The 18013-nt window shown below is 45.8% G+C and overlaps 1 protein-coding gene across 3 annotated transcripts in view; it reads right to left on the reverse strand.

The window, feature by feature from the left end:
• Window positions 1-18013, reverse strand: part of PAK5 (p21 (RAC1) activated kinase 5) — a 195159-nt gene that overhangs the window by 58435 nt on the left and 118711 nt on the right. For all 3 annotated transcript variants that reach the window (XM_048501101.1, XM_048501091.1, XM_048501111.1), the window contains one exon: window positions 14275-14489. In XM_048501101.1, coding sequence (XP_048357058.1) covers window positions 14275-14489 — 215 coding nt within the window. The remainder of the gene's footprint in view (window positions 1-14274; window positions 14490-18013) is intronic.

The following is an 18013-nucleotide window of genomic DNA, read 5'->3' on the forward strand; positions in this document are numbered from 1 at the left end:
TCTTAACCTCCTACGCCACTGTGAGCTCCCAAAGGCACCTGGTGGGCCACTGCGAGTAGCAGAGTGCTGGACTAGATGGGCTCTGGTTTGATCCAGCAGGCTCCTTGTTATGTTCTTATGTTCTTGCACCTTTCTAAATACACTGAAGCTCTTTAGCTTAGACGAACGAACAAACAAACCTTTAATGGCATAAGCAGGGTAATACCAATATACAAGATGAATTAAAACTAGATAGCTAAAACTAATACATAGATTTATCTCTCTAAAACCTATATAAAAACTTGGCACCCATTTCTGTAGTATGTGGATGGTTGTCACTCAAAAATTTGATACTGTGTCCCTATCTGATCTTACTGGTTTCTTCTTCAAAATGGCTTTGAGAAAAAATGAGCGAAGATCTGCTAAATCATTACATTGAAGAAGAACATGTTCTGTCATCTCAGGCAAACCGGCTGTACAGGAACATACTCTGTTCTCCTGTGGAATATTATGGCATCTACCACTTGTTTGAGCAGTGGGTAATATATTCAGTCAAGCTAGCATTAAAAAGATGGAGAAAGGTCAAGTTGCTCATCTAAAGCCTGGCCGAAGGGATGGAATGCCATACAACATAGGGGAGCAGATTCTCCTAGCTCCAGCTATAAGCAGCTGCCCTTCAATATCAGGGGTTCATTGTTTCAAAACCCTAAAAGCTTGTCCTTCGTCTAACAAGAGAAGTGGATCAAATGCAATGCCTATGTTTTTAATTTGGTTGAGAATTATAGTGCGCCAGTTAGAGTTGAAACAATGTAGAGTGTAACAGGAAGTTAAGCGAGCCTGAAGATGCACTGAAGTGAAGGCGAAGCCAAAATTTAAACACAGAAAGCCAAACCAGAGAAGAGATCATGTTAGCTCCAGTTTCTAAACAAAGGACTTGGTATGTTACCGGGTTTGGGAGACCCAATAGGTGGCGGAAAAAACAGAGATTGAACACTCTCTAATTTGACGGCAGTATTTACTCCCCAGACTGGTGCGCCATAAAATAACTGGGGGAGTAGTTTAGATTGAAGTACTTTCATCACGGCTGGAAAGAACTGACCGCCTTTGGTGTGAAAAAATCTGGATACAGCCAGCACTTTGGTTTTGGTTCTATTTATAGCCATATAGGTGTGAGAGGTCCAAGTCAGCAAGTGATGGAAGGTAATTCCTAGATATCTAAATGAATAAACCTGTTCAATCATCATGGCATTTATTTTCCATCTGTTATGTTTTTTTGACTTAGAAAAGACCAACACTTTTGACTTGTAATTTATCGACAATGTGTTATTTCTGCAATAAGTGGCGAAAGCTTGAAGGAGTCTTCGTAAGCTGATCTTGGACCGAGACAGCAAAACTGTGTCGTCTGCATAAAGAAGCAAATAGGTTGGCCTTTGTCCCAAGATAGGTGCGTGGTTGTCAATCTGGTTCAGATGAGGAGCAAGGTCATTTAAATAGAGGTTAAACAAAAAGGGAGCTAGGATACATCCCTGCTTAACAACTCTGTTGGAAATTATTGATGAAGTTAAATGACCGGCACGATCATAGCAAACTTGACAAGTAGTGGAGGAATATAGTTGGCGAATAAGAAACAGTAATCTCTGATCTATACTGAACAAAGTTTATTCCAAAGGCATTCTCTGGGAACAGAGTCCAATGCGCATATCAAGTCCAGAAAAGTTACAAAAAGTCCCCCCCCTCCGGGGGGTGGGGAGCTGTACTTCTCTGCCAGGAGATATAAGACCGAGCAGTGATCGAAAGTATATTTGGCAGGGGCATATCTGATCTGCTCTGGGTTCAACCCAGAGATCCTCTGAAAATGCCAGCCACAGATGCAGGCGAGAATGCTGCTAGAACACAGCCATATAGCCCAGAAACCACACAGCACCCCACTATCTTGCATAGAGCTTGCTGACTGATGAGAGAGTAGGCTGATTGGCCAATAATTTGATGGATTCAGTGGGTCACCTTTCTTATACAAGGGGACAATGATGGCCCGAGTCCAGATCTTAGGGATGCATCCACTGTTGTTGATTTAGGTGAACAACGTTGCCAAAATAGGGGCCCAAAAATCTGGAAATCTTTTGAAATGTTCTGGTGCTTTACTTCCACCAGATCCTCTGAAGATGCCAGCCACAGATGCAGGCGAAACATCAAGAAAGGATGCTACTGGAACACGGCCATACAGCCCGGAAGACTACAACATCCTAGTGATCCCAGCCATGAAAGCCTTCGGCAAAAATTGAATTTTAGAACTTTCCTTTAATTAGGATGTCCCTCAAGAGTATGGAAATAGCACCTGTCTGAACTGGCAGGGCTATCTGGACCGAAAAGATCAGCTCCCTATAGTGCAGGAGAGGCTACACAAAATTTGCACAGCCCTGCAAAATGTTCATAGCCTTGGTGACCTAACCTGCCCCACGGATGGAGAAGAGGACGATGAGGGCGGACATGATTGCTCTCTTGAAGTATCTGAAGGGCTGTCACTTAAAGGAGAGCAGGGAGCTGTTCCTGTTGGCAGCAGAGGATTGAACTTGCAGTAATGGGGTTAAATTATAGGTGGAAAGGAACCAGCTGGACGTTAGAAAAAAGTTTTTTTATGATGAAGAAGAAGAAGAAGAAGAAGAAGAAGAAGAAGAAGAAGAAGAAGAAGAAGAAGAAGAAGAAGAAGAAGAAGAAGAAGAAGAAGAAGAGGAGGAGGAGGAGCAGGAGGAGGAGGAGTTTGGATTTATATCCCCCCTTTCTCCCCTGTAGGAGACTCAAAGGGGCTTACAATCTCCTGGCCCTTCCCCCCTCACAACAAACACCCTGTGAGGTAGGTGGGGCTGAGAGAGCTCTGAGAAGCTGTGACTAGCCCAAGGTCACCCAGCTGGCGTGTGTGGGAGTGCACAGGCTAGTCTGAATTCCCCAGATAAGCCTCCACAGCTCAAGCGGCAGAGCAGGGAATCAGACCCGGTTCCTCCAGATTAGAATGCACCTGCTCTTAACCACTATGCCACTGCTGCTCCTTGGGAATATTTAACATAGCCCTTCAGATTCCAGCCATTGTCTGCTTAGACACGTAACGGATTCTAGTCTATGGGACTTTATGCCACAACAAAGTCTGGGAGGTGCTATAAGATTCCTGGATTTACACATTTTACAATGCCATTGTAAGCAAAGCCTCACCTTTCTAAGGCCCCTTCCGCATGTGCAGAATAATGCACTTTCAAATAAACTTTCACAATTATTTGCAAGTGGATTTTGCTATTCCGCACAGTAAAATCCAGCTGCAAAGTGGATTGAAAGTGCATTATTCTGCACGTGCGGAAGGGGCCTCGGTCTATTTAAGTCAAGGCTTGTACTCTATATGGCACTGTTTGTTCTTTAGTAGTATTATCTGAAGCCACTGGGTGGTGCACTGAAACCATTTTTATATGGCTATGCAAAGGAAACGGCTGATGTGCCTGCAATAGAGGCACTGGGAGAATGGAGAATCGCTACTAGTGGTATTTGCAGACAAAGATCATTCTGTTCAATTGCCTTACTGAAATCCATAGTGCTGAATATGTTGCCTACAGAGTTAAGAAGTGCACTACTTGTTTTTAACATTGAAGCACATTCCGTTGTCCTCGTGATCTTTTAATCCCTTGTCGCAAAACCCATGATCAGATCTAAATCCACAATTTTGTCGCCCAAAGGTGACTCATTATATTTCTGTTTGCTGCCGGCAATTTGAAAGAAAGTAGAAAGCGTAGTGTAGTTGTCAAGTTGTTGGACTAGGACAGTGGCGGTGAACCTTTGGCACTCCAGATGCTATGGACTACAATTCCCATCAGCCTCTGCCAATTGGCCATGCTGGCAGGGGCTGATGGGAATTGTAGTCCTTAACATCTGGAGTGCCAAAGGTTCGCCACCACGGGACTAGGACCTGCGTTTACCTAGGTTCAAATTCCCTCTTGCACTGTGGAAAGTTCCTGGAATTGTAGTCCATAACATCTGGAGTGCCAAAGGTTCGCCACCACGGGACTAGGACCTGCGTTTACCTAGGTTCAAATCCCCTCTTGCACTGTGGAAAGTTCCTGGAATTGTAGTCCATAACATCTGGAGTGCCAAAGGTTCGCCACCACGGGACTAGGACCTGCGTTTACCTAGGTTCAAATCCCCTCTTGCACTGTGGAAAGTTCCAGTCACACACTCTAAGCCCGTAGTTGTCAAGTTGTTGGACTAGGACAGTGGTGGCGAACCTTTGGCACTCCAGATGTTATGGACTACAATTCCCATCAGCCCTTTCCAGCATGGTCAATTGGCTATGCTGGCAGGGGCTGGTGGGAATTGTAGTCCATAACATCTGGAGTGCCAAAGGTTCGCCATCACTGCTCTAAGCCGTGACCCTGGCTAATATTTGAATGGGAGACCTCCACGGAATGCCAAGGAGGCAGAAGCCGGAATGGTCAACCACATCCAAACATCTCTTGCCTTGAAAACTCTGTCAGGGATTGTCATGAGTCAGCAGTGACTTGACAGTCAAAAAAAGGGGAAAAGAATGACCCCCGTGGCCGAATACCAATGCTCAGCAAAACATGCATGCAGAAAACCTGCTCGGTACGTTGGGAACATCAAGACTACTAGGCCCAGGATGCAGTGCGACACTGACTGGAAATGTCATTTGTGGAGCCTTCCTGTAACATTTTCACAGTCAACCGATTTGCACATTTAGATAGGCATATTTTAATGTAGTGCCTACAGTATACACGTATTGTAGGTTTTTGTACGCATCAACGTTTCGTCACCTGTTTCCTTGTTATATGAGGGGAATATATACTTGTGAGAATGACTTATGCAGTTTTTAGACTGCAAATTCACAATGCTACTAATATAGTCAAATTCTAGGTGTTTAAGTGAAGCACTGGAAAAATGCTGAAGGAAACTGTGATTTCAATTGGATCATAGATCTGGGGAGTGGAACCAGTGATAGAATTTCTTTTGTGTGTTTTGCACGCATTTACTTTCTACCAAGGATTTTTTTAAAACCCATTAAAATTACTATATGTTGGCAACCCTATTAGTTGTGAACTGAATCTATTCAGTTTATCAACCATTTAGCAGGTTTCATTTTTTATTTCTTGAAATTAAACAAGTACAAATTTTCCTTCATTTTTTGATCCTGGTTAAGAGCAGGTGGTCTCTAGTCAGGAGAATCAGGTTTGTTTACCCACTCCAACACCCGAACCCTGCTGGATGTTTTTGGGGCAGTGAAAATTCACCCAGAACTCTCTCTGCCCCACCTGCCTCACAAGGTGTCTGTTGTGGGAACAGGGAGGGAAGGAGTCCCTTTGAGGCTTCTTATGGTTGAAAAAAAGTGAGATATAAATCTAAACTCTTCTTCCTCTGGGTATCCCTTAGGCATTTTGCATCGATTTAAATTAATTAACTCGTGGCCATTTTTCCCATAGCAAAGGCAACATGTCATAGGAAAGAATACAGAAAGGCTCTGTGACCACGAAAGCTCTGCCGCCTGAGCTGTGGAGGCTCATCTGGGGAATTCTTAGTAGCCTGTGCACTCCCACACATGCCAGCTGGGTGACCTTGGGCTAGTCACCGCTTCTCGGAGCTCTCTCAGCCCCACCTACCTCACAGGGTGTTTGTTGTGAGGGGGGAAGGGCAAGGAGATTGTAAGCCCCTTTGAGTCTCCTACAGGAGAGAAGGGGGGGGATATAAATCCAAACTCTTCTTCTTCTTCTGTTCTGAATGACATATCTATAGGAAGGATATTGGAGTTTTTAAAAACCCACAGCCAAAAAAACCTTCCAGCCTCAACAATGGCTAGCAAACAATCCAGACTTAACCACTGTGTATTCCAAACAGCGTGACCACTAGATGGCAGCAAAGACTCAAGCATCTCAATCACACAGCCACCTTTACCTACTTGGGCAAAATTTTACCTGCGTGGTACACTTTTTGGTTTCCCAATATTATCTCTCTGTGGCAAAAACCTAAGTCATACAAGATATGTGATTGAATTGAAAGTGCTTTTTTTGCCCGTGTGTGTGTGTGTGTGTGTGTGTGTACAGTTAGATTGAATTTAATCCCCTGCCCCTTGTTGTTACCCTCCACTTAAAAGAAGAAGAAGAAGAGTTTGGATTTATATCCCACCTTTCTCTCATGTAAGGAGACTCAAGGTGGTTTACAAGTTCCTTTCCCTTCCTCTCCCCACAACAGACTGGTCGGTGAGGCTGAGAGAGTCCTTCCAGCACGATTCTTGTTCCCAATCCTAATCTTGTTCCCAATCCCAATATATATATATAATATAATATATATAATACAGTATATAATATATATATATAATATATAATACAGTATATATAAGTTTTTAACTAATTCTAAAGACATTGGTTCTTTAAGAACAATCTGAGATATACTGTTACCCCAAGAAAGACTTGTAGTGATTCTTGAATTGTAGTATAATGGGACTATGGCAATCTTGCACTGCTATATGTCATGTTTGTTTGTTGCACATGGTATGATATAAATAGCAGTTGATGCAACGTGATTCTTTGGTGTTATTACGTTGCATCAGTAGATATTCTTGTACTTGGTATATAAAACCATGTCAACCGTAAGAGCACAGGTGGGGCCAGGAGATTTGCCAGGCTACAGAGACCCCTCCCCCCGAGGAAAATGGCTGATTTAGAGGGTGGACCCTGTGGAGGTCCCTCTCCCTCCCCAAAATCCCACCCTCCTCAAGCTCCGCCCCCCATATCTTCAGGCATTCCCCAACCTCGATTTGGCCACCTGAAATGAAGCTGATTTCTTGATGCGGGAGAGAAGGCTGATGGGGAGGTTGGCTTTCTAACCACCGTCTGTGTTTTATGGCCTTGTTATCACATCACATTAGCCTCCGCCTGAGGGGGAAATGACTCTTTGTGTTGTCCTGAGCAGCCAATGGTGCTAAAAAGCAGCCCGGATCCAATCAGCAGCTCTTGAGAGCTTTTCACGCTCTGAAGAGAGGCTGCTGGCTTATTCACGGGGTGATGGTGGTGTTGCTTCAAGACCAAATTCTCGAATCAAAACACAAACGGGTGCTTTGGGTCATTTTTGTGAATCAGAAACACATGGCTGCATTTCAGATCTTCAGCGTGGTGTCGTGGTTAGGAGCAGGTGGATTCAATTCCCCACTCCTCCACCTGAATGGCAGATGCTTATCTGGTAAACCAGATGCGTTTCTGCACGCCTACATTCCTGCTGGGTGACCTTGGGCTAGTCACAGTTCTTCGGAACTCAGCCCCACCTGTCTCACAAGGTGTCTGTTGTGGGGAGAGGAAGGGAAAGGAGCTTGTAAGCCACCTTGAGTCTCCTTACAGGAGAGAAAGGTGCATTCTGTGTTCTTTAAAAACATAACTTCTGGTGTTTTAAAATATCAGTCTGCTGTTTTTAAACATCGGTATATTACGTTACCTATAATCCGCCTTTCTCAAAGGGACTCAAGGTAATTACACACAGGAAACCAGTACAATCGACAAAATGGGACATTCTTGAATTTAATATTATAATATAGTCATAGGCCAGCGATCTTTAATATAACATTTGTAAAAAATGGAAATTAAATAGAAGAAGAAGAAGAAGAGTTTGGATTTATATCCCCCCTTTCTCTCCTGCAGGAGACTCAAAGGGGCTGACCATCTCCTTTCCCTTCCCCCCTCACAACAAACACCCTCTGAGGTGGGTGGGGCTGAGAGAGCTCCGAGAAGCTGTGACTAGCCCAAGGTCACCCAGCTGGCGTGTGTGGGAGTGTACAGGCTAATCTGAATTCCCCAGATAAGCCTCCACAGCTCAGGCGGCAGAGCTGGGAATCAAACCCGGTTCCTCCAGATTAGATACACGAGCTCTTAAATAGCAATATACATATTAAAAGCTTAAGCTTACTATCAACAGCAAAACAGATTTACTTGAACCCAATTCAAGCCACTGATGTATTTTATAAGTTGTCCCACAAAATTTTGAGACAAATGCCAAATACTCTGATATTCTGCCTTTAAGGGTAGACTAAAGGATTCCAAATTACGATTTGTAGATATTCCACTTAGCAATGGAGTAGTAGTCTTTGCACGAACACCTTGGTAAAAGGGGCAGCATAAAGAATATGGTCCACGGTCTGAATCTCTCCATCACTACAGGGGCCAAAGAAATCTTTCTATAACGCCCTTCTAAAACCATAGATGGGAGGGCAGCACACTTAGGCCCCTTCCGCACATGCAGAATAGTACACGTTTAATCCACTTTCACAATGGTTTGAAAGTAGATTTTGCTATTCCGTACAGTAAAATCCAGCTTCAAAGTGCATTGAAAGTGGATTAAAAGTGCATTAGTCTGCATGTGCCGAAGAGCCCCTAGCAAGTGAAAAAAGCCCTCCTGTGATTAGTTGTGACAAGTAAGCAGCTGGTTTTACTATACACCTTGTATTAACAGTCGACCGGAACATGGGTGAAATACGACATTCAAAAAACCTTACAGAAGCCATGAAATGTTTGGAGGAGGTGCAGACAAACATTGTGGTAAGGTGAGGGGGCGGGATCAAAAAGGTTTTGAAAACATTCTGAGTGATTTGTATGTCGTGTCTTAGCCTGGGTCCTGCCATATTTCTGTCTACTGAATGCTTCCTGCTTCAACAGGTCTGGGTATGTTTCCCTGTACTGGTATACCTGATCTCCGCAGCTGCAGCGGGGAGGGGTAGAAGCTGCAATCTTTTCATCCCAGTTCTCACCGTCTGTGAAATGTATGTGCAACAGCCTTCCCTCCTCCAAGGAAAGAAAGGGGGTGTGTGGTGTGTGTGTACCTTTCCTCTTCAGGAGAAGGGGGTATGCCTGATGAATCCGTACTGGGGGATATAATGCTTTGCCTGTTTTCATGTACTCAATGGCTCATTCCACACATGCAGAATAATGCACTTTCAAACTGCTTTCAGTGCTCTTTGAAGCTGTGCGGAATAGCAAAATCCACTTGCAAACAGTTGTGAAAGTGGTTTGAAAATGCATTATTTTGCGTGTGCGGAAGGGGCCAAAGCGAACAATCTAATTCTGACCATCTAAGCCCTATGCTTGCCATCAATAAACACGAATTCTGTTTTCAAAGTCTTGATTCCTTCACTGAGCAAGTCCGGGGCTGTGTGCAAAAAGCCCGAATCTACTGGATGCGAAGGACAGCTTCTTTCAACCGTATTTACCACTCAGTGGGAAACCAGAAATGGTTGCTTGCAAATCGTGCCATCCCAATGAAAAGGCCTGAGGCACGGAGAAACGGGGGCTGCTGTTGCCAATCACATCTGGACCCAAGAGTCACTAAGCACTGCTCCCCTTTCAATTGTTGGGGCGGGGCAGCGGCTCAGAGGTGGAACCTCTGCTTTGCGCGCGGAAGGTCACAGGCTCAACCCTCAGCACCTCGGCTTAAATGCTCTAGGAAATAACTGGAGTAAAAGGCCTTTGCCCAGAAAGCTGCTGCCCGCCAGAGCAGGCAATCCTGATCTTGAAAAACCAACGGTCTGACTCAGTATAAAGCAGCTTCATGTGTTTCTTGGTTAATGTCGTGTGGTGGGAGGAGATACATGGCCAATTCTTCACCTGGTATCTGTGGACTGTTTAGCAGATTTAACAATGTCACTTCCCTTCTGTCCCCAATAAAATTAAGACTCGTTACCACCAGCATATGATACATGGTTGTCAGGTGGGAGCACCTGGAGGGGGTGGGGTTGGTGGACAGTTACTTTCACTTTGCCAAGACCAGTGGTTCTCAACTGTCCTAATGCCGTGACCCTTTGATACAGTTCCTCATGTTGTGGTGACCCCCAACCAGAGGTGGGATCCAGCAGGTTCTCACAGGTTCCTGAGAGTAGGTTACTAATTATTTGTGTGTGCTGAGAGGGGGTTACTAATTGGTGATCTGCCACGTGATTTTTGCCTTAGTTATGCCCCTCCTCTCAGCAGTAGCGCACAGAACTGGAAGCAGTCTAGCAGGAGGTGCACCGGCGTGCGTGGCAGCCTGCGCCTGCGTGCATTAGTTTTCCGCCCAAGGACCGGTGTAGTGGCTGTGTCCTTGCCACAGCCCTGCCCAGCAATGCCCCGCCCCCAGAATGCCCGGCCATGCCCCCGTCATGCCCCGCCCAGCCCCATTGGCGCTACGCCACAGTTTGAATCCCACCACCATGGGAACCTGTTACTAAAAATTTTGGATCCCACCACTGCCCTCAACCCTAATATTGATCCATTTTACAGATGGAGAACACTGATGCAGAGAGTCTTAGGCGACCCCGTGAAAGGGTCGTTCGACCCCCAAAGGGGTCCCGACCCCCAGGTTGAGAACCACTGGCCTAGGCAACCAAGCACAGGCACCAGGGGCCTTTATCTCAGTTCTCTGATCTTGAGTTGTTTTGCATTCTTTTCCTCGGTGCTTTCTGTAGTATGGGATAGAGTTTGGGCTAAGGGATGGGGGAGGAGAACTAGGGTGAATATATTGGGGGTGCTTGCTTATACAGCCAGAATTGGTTTTTCCCCTCTTGCCAACTGATGTCAGCCAATAAAGACTTCTAAACCTTCAAGCTACACAGTCTGATTTGAGTTACAGATCCGGGGCTTGACCTGGTTAAAAGGCTATTGATTGGCTCTAGATTGCCTCCTTCCACATTCTGAAATCACACAATTATTCACCAGATGTCACACTCAGAGATTTGTATAAGTATGAGCTAGTATTTAACTCATTGCCTTTTTAAAAATGATAGCACATTCACGGCATGGGAGTGAATAGCCGTCACTGCTCACCGCTCACCTAAATATGGCTGCCTAAGAATTTAGGTTAAATAAATACACTAGTATCTGCTAAGCAGAATTTACAGCCTGGATATTCTGTGATTCTTCATCGCTAGAGCTGGGAATTCTGTAGAGGCAGAAAAGATAAACTTAGATGCGCACAGAGAAAAGCCACAGTGACTGAACGTAGCCTTGACAGGTGCCAAAGTAAGTCTTCTGTAGTGTTGACACTTTTATGCACGCAAAGATCTATTTTAGGCTGTTTTAATGAAGCATTAAAATTATAATGTTGTTTTCTCTAACAGGAGTTCATTTTGTTCCTGGTACTTCCCGACTGCTCGCCTATTCGTCGCCGTTCGCTCCAAGATCCACAGCTTCGTAACGCGTATTATATACATCATCTGGTTGTGACTGGGATGAATACTGTTGACAGTTTTATGTCCACGAAGATGTATTGCAGACTCTTTTAAAGAAGCATTAAAATGACGTGCTGCGAGCAACAGTCATAGACATAAATTGTCCTAGCGCCACTGATCACAAACATATTTCTATGGCGGCGGGAATGTGTGAATTTGTCACTTTCCCACTCCTTAGTCTTGGACATCTACGGAAACTCATGGAATCATAGAGTTGGAAGAGACCACAAGGGTCATCCAAGGAGCAGCAGTGGCGTAGGAGGTTAAGAGCTCGTGTATCTAATCTGGAGGACCCGGGTTTGATTCCCAGCTCTGCCACCTGAGCTGTGGAGGCTTATCTGGGGAATTCAGATTAGCTGTGCACTCCCGCACACGCCAGCTGGGTGACCTTGGGCTAGTCACAGCTTCTCGGAGCTCTCTCAGCCCCACTTACCTCACAGGGTGTTTGTTGTGAGGGGGGAAGGGCAAGGAGATTGTAAGCCCCTTTGAGTCTCCTGCAGGAGAGAAAGGGGGGATATAAATCCAAACTCTTCTTCTTCTTCAATCTAACCCCCTGCCATGTAGGAATATACAGTCAAAGCACTCCTGACAGATGGCCATCCAGGCTCTGTTTAAAAGCCTCCAAGGGAGACTCCGCTAGCCAACGAGGCAGCGTATTCCACTGGCGAACAGCCCTTACCGTCAGGAAGTTCTTCCTAATGTTTAAATGGAATCTCTTTTCCCCTCGTTTGAATCCATCACTCCGTGACCTCGGCTCCGGAGCAGCAGAAAACAAGCTTGCTCTCTCTTCAATGTGACACCCTTCAAATATTTCGACCCCTTAACCTTCTCTTCTCCAAATTGAACATACCCAGCTCCCTAAGGTCGAATCCCCACTACCGTCTTAGCCAGGTTTCAGAACACAAACTAACCAGGTTTGAGGGACGACCTCCCCATTGCTTGTGTGGCAGATGCTGTTTCTGCGTTCCGGCAGGACCTGGTTGTAAGTGGCATAGACCCCATTAACACAGTTCAGGGCTGATCCGAGGGGAGGGATGAGGGTTGAAACCCTGGAGTGTGACACAGAATTTGGGCAACCAATCAGTGCTGCGATGCGTGCACAGCCTTTGTTTGGTTTTGTTTCCGGGCTTACTGCGATTGGCCAATAGCAGAAGGGGGGGCCTTAAACGTTAAACAGTCAAACGATGTAACCTTAAATCTCGATTAATGGTTTACATAGGAGTAGCGCATTAACTGTTTGCACAGTTAAACATTAAACTTTTACATGCTGGCTTTTTTTGATCACGCCCCTACAATGTACATTTCTGCAGTGGGAAAAGGTCCCGCCCCATCAAGGCATGCCAGCCAATCAGGGGAGAGCGGTGAAGCGAGCTCTCCTGGTAGTGGGGATTGCTAAGAGTTCTGCAACCCGGGTGTGTCCTGCTGTGTGTGCTCGCTTTCGCGGTGGGAGGAGGAAACTCCGGTGATGAAAGAGGACACGGTTTCACAATGAACAGGTTTGGATCTGTGTGCAAATTTCAAGTGGGGATTCAACCTAAGTCTCTCCTCATAGAGAATTCCAGACCTTTTACCATTTTGGTCACCCTCCTCTGCACACGCTCTCAGAATGTCTCTGATAGCCCTACTTTTTAGGAACAGAAGATGGAAATCCAGCGAGTATCAGAATACACAGGGGTGCTGTCCACTATGGGCATCTGAATACGAAAACAAATGTTTTCAGCGGGATGTGCATCTCAATATCTACCTGTGTTACCTGTTCATTCATTGATTTCGTTTTTAGACCGCCCTCCCGCGAAGGGCGGTGTACAGCCATATCAAGTATAAATAATAACAGTTAAACAAGACTGGAGCCAATACACAGCCCTGCTTAACACCTTTCACAACGGAAATCCTTGGGGTTAGGTCTCCAGAGCTTGTACATTTTATCTGGCAGGTTGTGTTTGATTAGAGAGATTTGATAAGTAATAATAATCTAAGATCGATTCCCATCTCTGCTAGCTTAAGCCATAGCAACTCGCTAACAACTGGGTCAAAGGCACTTTTCAGGTCCAAAAAGGCAGCAAAGATCTTAGATCGCGCCATATTTTTGTATTTTAATAACAGGAGGTTAAGAATCATACAGTGGTCAAGCGTAGAGCAGCCTTTTTAAAACCCTATTTGCTCGGGGCGAATGATTTTTCCCTCATCGATCTATGTTCAAAGCCTATTTAACAGATGTTTGGCATAAAGTTTACCGGAGACAGATAAAAGACAAATGGGTCTGTAATTAGCCGGTGACATGTGGTCACCCTTTTTGAATAACAGTACAACAATCTGATAGCAATTTGAAATTTTACAGAATTGCAGAATGTAACTAACAATTTAAAATTCACAGATGGCGACTGATCCAACCCCATTCCTGCCCACGGGAGACCTAGGTGGTAGGTGGGTCTGATGGTCACCCCGGCTGGCCAAAAGCCTGTGGAAAAGGTCCGTTTTGCAGGTCCTGTGGAAACTCTGTAGGTCCTGCAGGGCCCTGGTCTCCTTAGGGAGTATGTTCCACCAGGTAGGGGCTAGGACCGTAAAAGCCCTGGCCCTTGTCCAGCTGCTAAGAATTTTTCTGCCGGAAACAAAGTCCACTGGATGGAATTGGGAAAAATGCGGGTTTGGGATAACCATCAGTTTGGACTAGCAGCACTACAGTGTCTACATTGCATCTGCCAGATTGATATGGCACCCTTGCGTGGAGGTCAATCCTGCTGAATTACAAAGAAACATTGCTTAGGACCATGCGGGTGCTATGACCTTATTCAAGGCACTGGGCTGAATTCCAAAGTTAAATCTGCAGCTCTTGCCTGTGAACCGTCTCACGGATTTCAGCAGAGGCAGCAGAAAAGAAGTCTCATCTGGGGTGGATCCAAGAATCCTTCAAGGAACCTCCCTCCCATTGAAGTGGTTCTTTCCATGTTAGAGCAACTCAAGAAAGGCTCCTTAGGACTGAAGGTGGGCTTCAAACTTGGCTCAGCGGAGCGCAAAAGCAGAACCCCTGTCAAAGGGAGAAGGAATAAGTAAGGCAAGAGAAATACCTTCATAGGTGCAAGCTGGATGGGCGTGATGCATGAAGGGTCCACCATAGGCTTTGGCCGGTTGGCCGTGTCTGCAAGCAAACTGTGCCACTGCTGAGGTAGTCCAGTGAATTTCTGTTCTCGGTGATCGAACCCTGTGTGCACCCTGTGTTCAAAATTGGATGGGCTGGAAATTTCAAGCTTTTTCTTTTTCTTTCCGAACATGGTGGAAAAACCTAAGGAGGGAAACAACCACCTGTTAGAATATTTTAAGGCAATAAGAACACACAGTTTGCCAAGGGGTGAAAAGGATCCTGATTCTGGGCAGTTCCAGAACTACGTATCCTGCTCTAGAATATGAGGGTGCTAAGATTAACATACTGGGAAGGAGGAAATTTGCAATGGAGTTTGGACTTTTGATAGCAGCCTAGCAATGAGGAATGAGCTATACGGGCAACTGAAACAAAATCTTGCGATTAAAAAAAGTTTTGTGGCCCTTCTTCAGATATATTAGGTATGACTCCCCACCTGGCAGCCAAGTATAAATGGAGGTGTAAAAAGAAGAGAGGCAACAGGGTGTGGGAGTAATTACCAAGGAGGCCAGAAGGCAGAGCTTCCCAAATCATCAGCATAGTGCAGTGGTTAAGAGCAGGTGGACTACAAGCTGGAGAGCCGGGTTCGATTCCCCAGTCCTCCACATGAGCGGTGGACTCTAATCTGGTGAACTGAATTTGTTTCCTCGCTCTTCCACATGAAGCCTGTTGGGTGACCTTGGGCTGAACACAGTTCTCTCAGAACTCTCTCAGACCCATCCAGAGGTGTAGCTGGACCAAACTGCGCCTGGTGCGCATACTATATTTTCTGCCCCCTGCGGCGCCTCCTGCACCCCCCCCAATGCGGCGCCCCCTTCCCTCCTTCCCACACTTACCTTAGTTCCTTTCCTTTTTCAGAACTTTTTCAGGCTGCAAAGGGCCTGTTCTCAGTATAAACGGCCTGATAGGAACTATACTTCCCAGGAGACCTTGTGAGCCCCAAGGTCTCCTGGGAACTGTAGTTTCTCAGGCCGTTTTTACAGGCCTTTTGCAGGCCTTTTGCAGCCTGAAAAAGTTCTCAAAAAGGAAAGGAACTAAGGTAAGTGTAGGAAGGGGGGAGGGGGGCGCCAGGGGGGGGTGCCATGAGGGGGGCATGGGGGTGCCACGGAGGGGACGGGGAAAAAGGGAGGGGCCTGGGGACGATTTTCTGCGCCCCCAGGTGTGCGCCCGGTGCATGGTGCACCCCCCGTCCCCTTGAAGCTTCGCCATTGGTCCCATCACAAGGGATGGAGTTTGTAATCTGTTCTGGGACTCCTTACAGTTGAGAAAATTCAAACTCCCCTTCTCTTCTTCCATTACTTGGCAGGCCACAAAACAAAATCCTGTCACAAGATCAAATGGTCTACTCAGAATGGGAGTGATTATGAACGGGTGGGGGAAGAGATGGTAACTGCTGGAGAGGATTTTCATTACCGAGGTCATTACCGAGGTCACTTTCAAGAGTTCACAGGGAAAGGACCACGGACCCAACATATGACAAAGCACTATGCAACTTGAAGGCTGTAGTCCATTCCCACATATGGGGTTGTTCCAGGTCAGGAAAGTGACATGCACACCTGCAGAAGCACCCGCCCCAACTTGTTGTTACTCTTGAACTGAGAAGGTCCAAGAAAGGAGCTATTTGGCCTTTTGATCCAGTGGACAATTTTTTTCTTACAGCAAAGGGAGGAAGACAGAAGCTCCTTCTACAAATCAGAAAGCTACCATTTCACTACGCTGCGCATGTTAGCCCCATCGGCCTACACACAACGGGCTGCCCCATTTCTAAATACAGTCACAGACAGCCACATTTTTAATACAGTGGAACCTCGGTTTTCATTGTCTTCGGTTTTCATCGGTTTCGGTTTTCATTGATTTTATTAGTGAAAAATTTGTCTCGGTTTTCATTGATTTGCCTCGGTTTTCATCGATTTGCAGTAAGGTGCAGCGGTTTGTGGAGAAAAATCACCCGGACAAAGCTGTTGCAGGCCGTGTCTGCAACTTGTTTAATGACAATGTCTTGCCCCATTTCAGACAAATCTTAAAGAGGCGTCAGAAACAGACCTCTTTGGACAGCTGTCTGGTGCGACATTGGTCCACTGGCTCTGAAGCTGGTCCTAGTGTTATTGTTGGTTACTGTTTTCAGCATTAAACTCTATGTTTATTCACAAAAACAATGTGTTTTTGGTATGTTTTTGGAGTGCCAAGAACGGATTAATTGGATTTCCATTGATTCCTACGGAAAAGTTTGCCTCGGTTTTCATCGGTTTCGGTTTTCATCGATTCTTTTCGGACGGATTACCAACAAAAAACAAGGTTCCACTGTACTTTCCCATGTGACTCCTTGGCATGATTAAAACAAAAAAAATCACCACAGGAAAAGAGTTTCTAGCTTCACTCTTTATTTCTTCAATTTACTTCATTGATGCCCCATTTTTCTCTCTGCAACATCCTCCTCCTCTCCCCTCTGGCCTCGTGGAGAACATTTGAAATGTCAGACACATCTCTGAAGTGATACAGTCCCAAACGCTAACACTTAGGTCTTCTTCCCATCTCTAACCACCACAAAAGTGTGAGAAAGGATCAGGGAGTCTCAGATTCAAATCTTCATTCGGCCACAGGATGCTGGGTGACCTTTGCCCTTTCACATTCTGTCCGTCTAATCTACCTCATGGGGTTATTGTGATGGTAAAATGCCACAGAGGAGAACGAGGGAATCCCATTGGGGAGAAACATAAATAACTTCATACACCCGTCATGCGTATCTAGAAGAAGAAGAAGAAGAAGAAGAAGAAGAAGAAGAAGAAGAAGAAGAAGAAGAAGAAGAAGAAGAAGAGGAGGAGGAGGAGGAGGAGGAGGAGGAGGAGGAGGAGGAGTTTGGATTTATATTCCCCCTTTCTCTCCTGCAGGAGACTCAAAGGGGCTTACAATCTCCTTGCCCTGCCCCCCTCACAACAAACACCCTGTGAGGTAGGTGGGGCGGAAAGAGCTCCGAGAAGCTGTGACTAGCCCAAGGTCACCCAGCTGGCGTGTGAGGGAGTGTACAGGCTAATCTGAATTCCCCAGATAAGCCTCCACAGCTCAGGCGGCAGAGCTGGGAATCAAACCTGGTTCCTCCAGATTAGATACACGAGCTCTTAACCTCCTACGCCACTGCTGCTTTAGGCAAGATCTCAGCTGTGACCACCCTGAGCATCTATAGCTCTGGCAGGAATCAAACCGGTTTGCTATTCAACATCCAGCGCTCTTCGTTCTGGCCTAGTTCTGCATGTCCCTCCCCACCTTTCCCACGCAACGCCTCCATGAAACCAAGGGCAATAACGTTCTTTTCAGTCAACCTCTTGTCCTTGTCTACACAATGGAGACTATAATCATCATGTTCAATGTGTACAATAGATATATCTGTCGAAGAAAAGCACTTGGGTTGAGCTTTGTAATTATGGGAGAAATTAGATTCTTCTTCTCCTCCTCATCCAGACAGAACTGCTTGCCTGTAGCCTTGAAAAACCTTTTGGAGTTTCTTTAGCAGTTCTTGATTTTACTTGAGACCTAAGATCACGGGAGGTAGCTCGTGGACTACATTTTCCGGCTCTTGTTTCTACAGATCTCCAGCTGCAACTTATTCAGCGAAAATATTCTATTTAGGATATATGGGGCATCACGTGTGCGTTTGTGGGTATGCAGTGCTA

Source organism: Sphaerodactylus townsendi, linkage group LG01, assembly GCF_021028975.2.
Source record: "Sphaerodactylus townsendi isolate TG3544 linkage group LG01, MPM_Stown_v2.3, whole genome shotgun sequence".
Taxonomy (NCBI): Eukaryota; Metazoa; Chordata; class Lepidosauria; order Squamata; family Sphaerodactylidae; genus Sphaerodactylus; species Sphaerodactylus townsendi.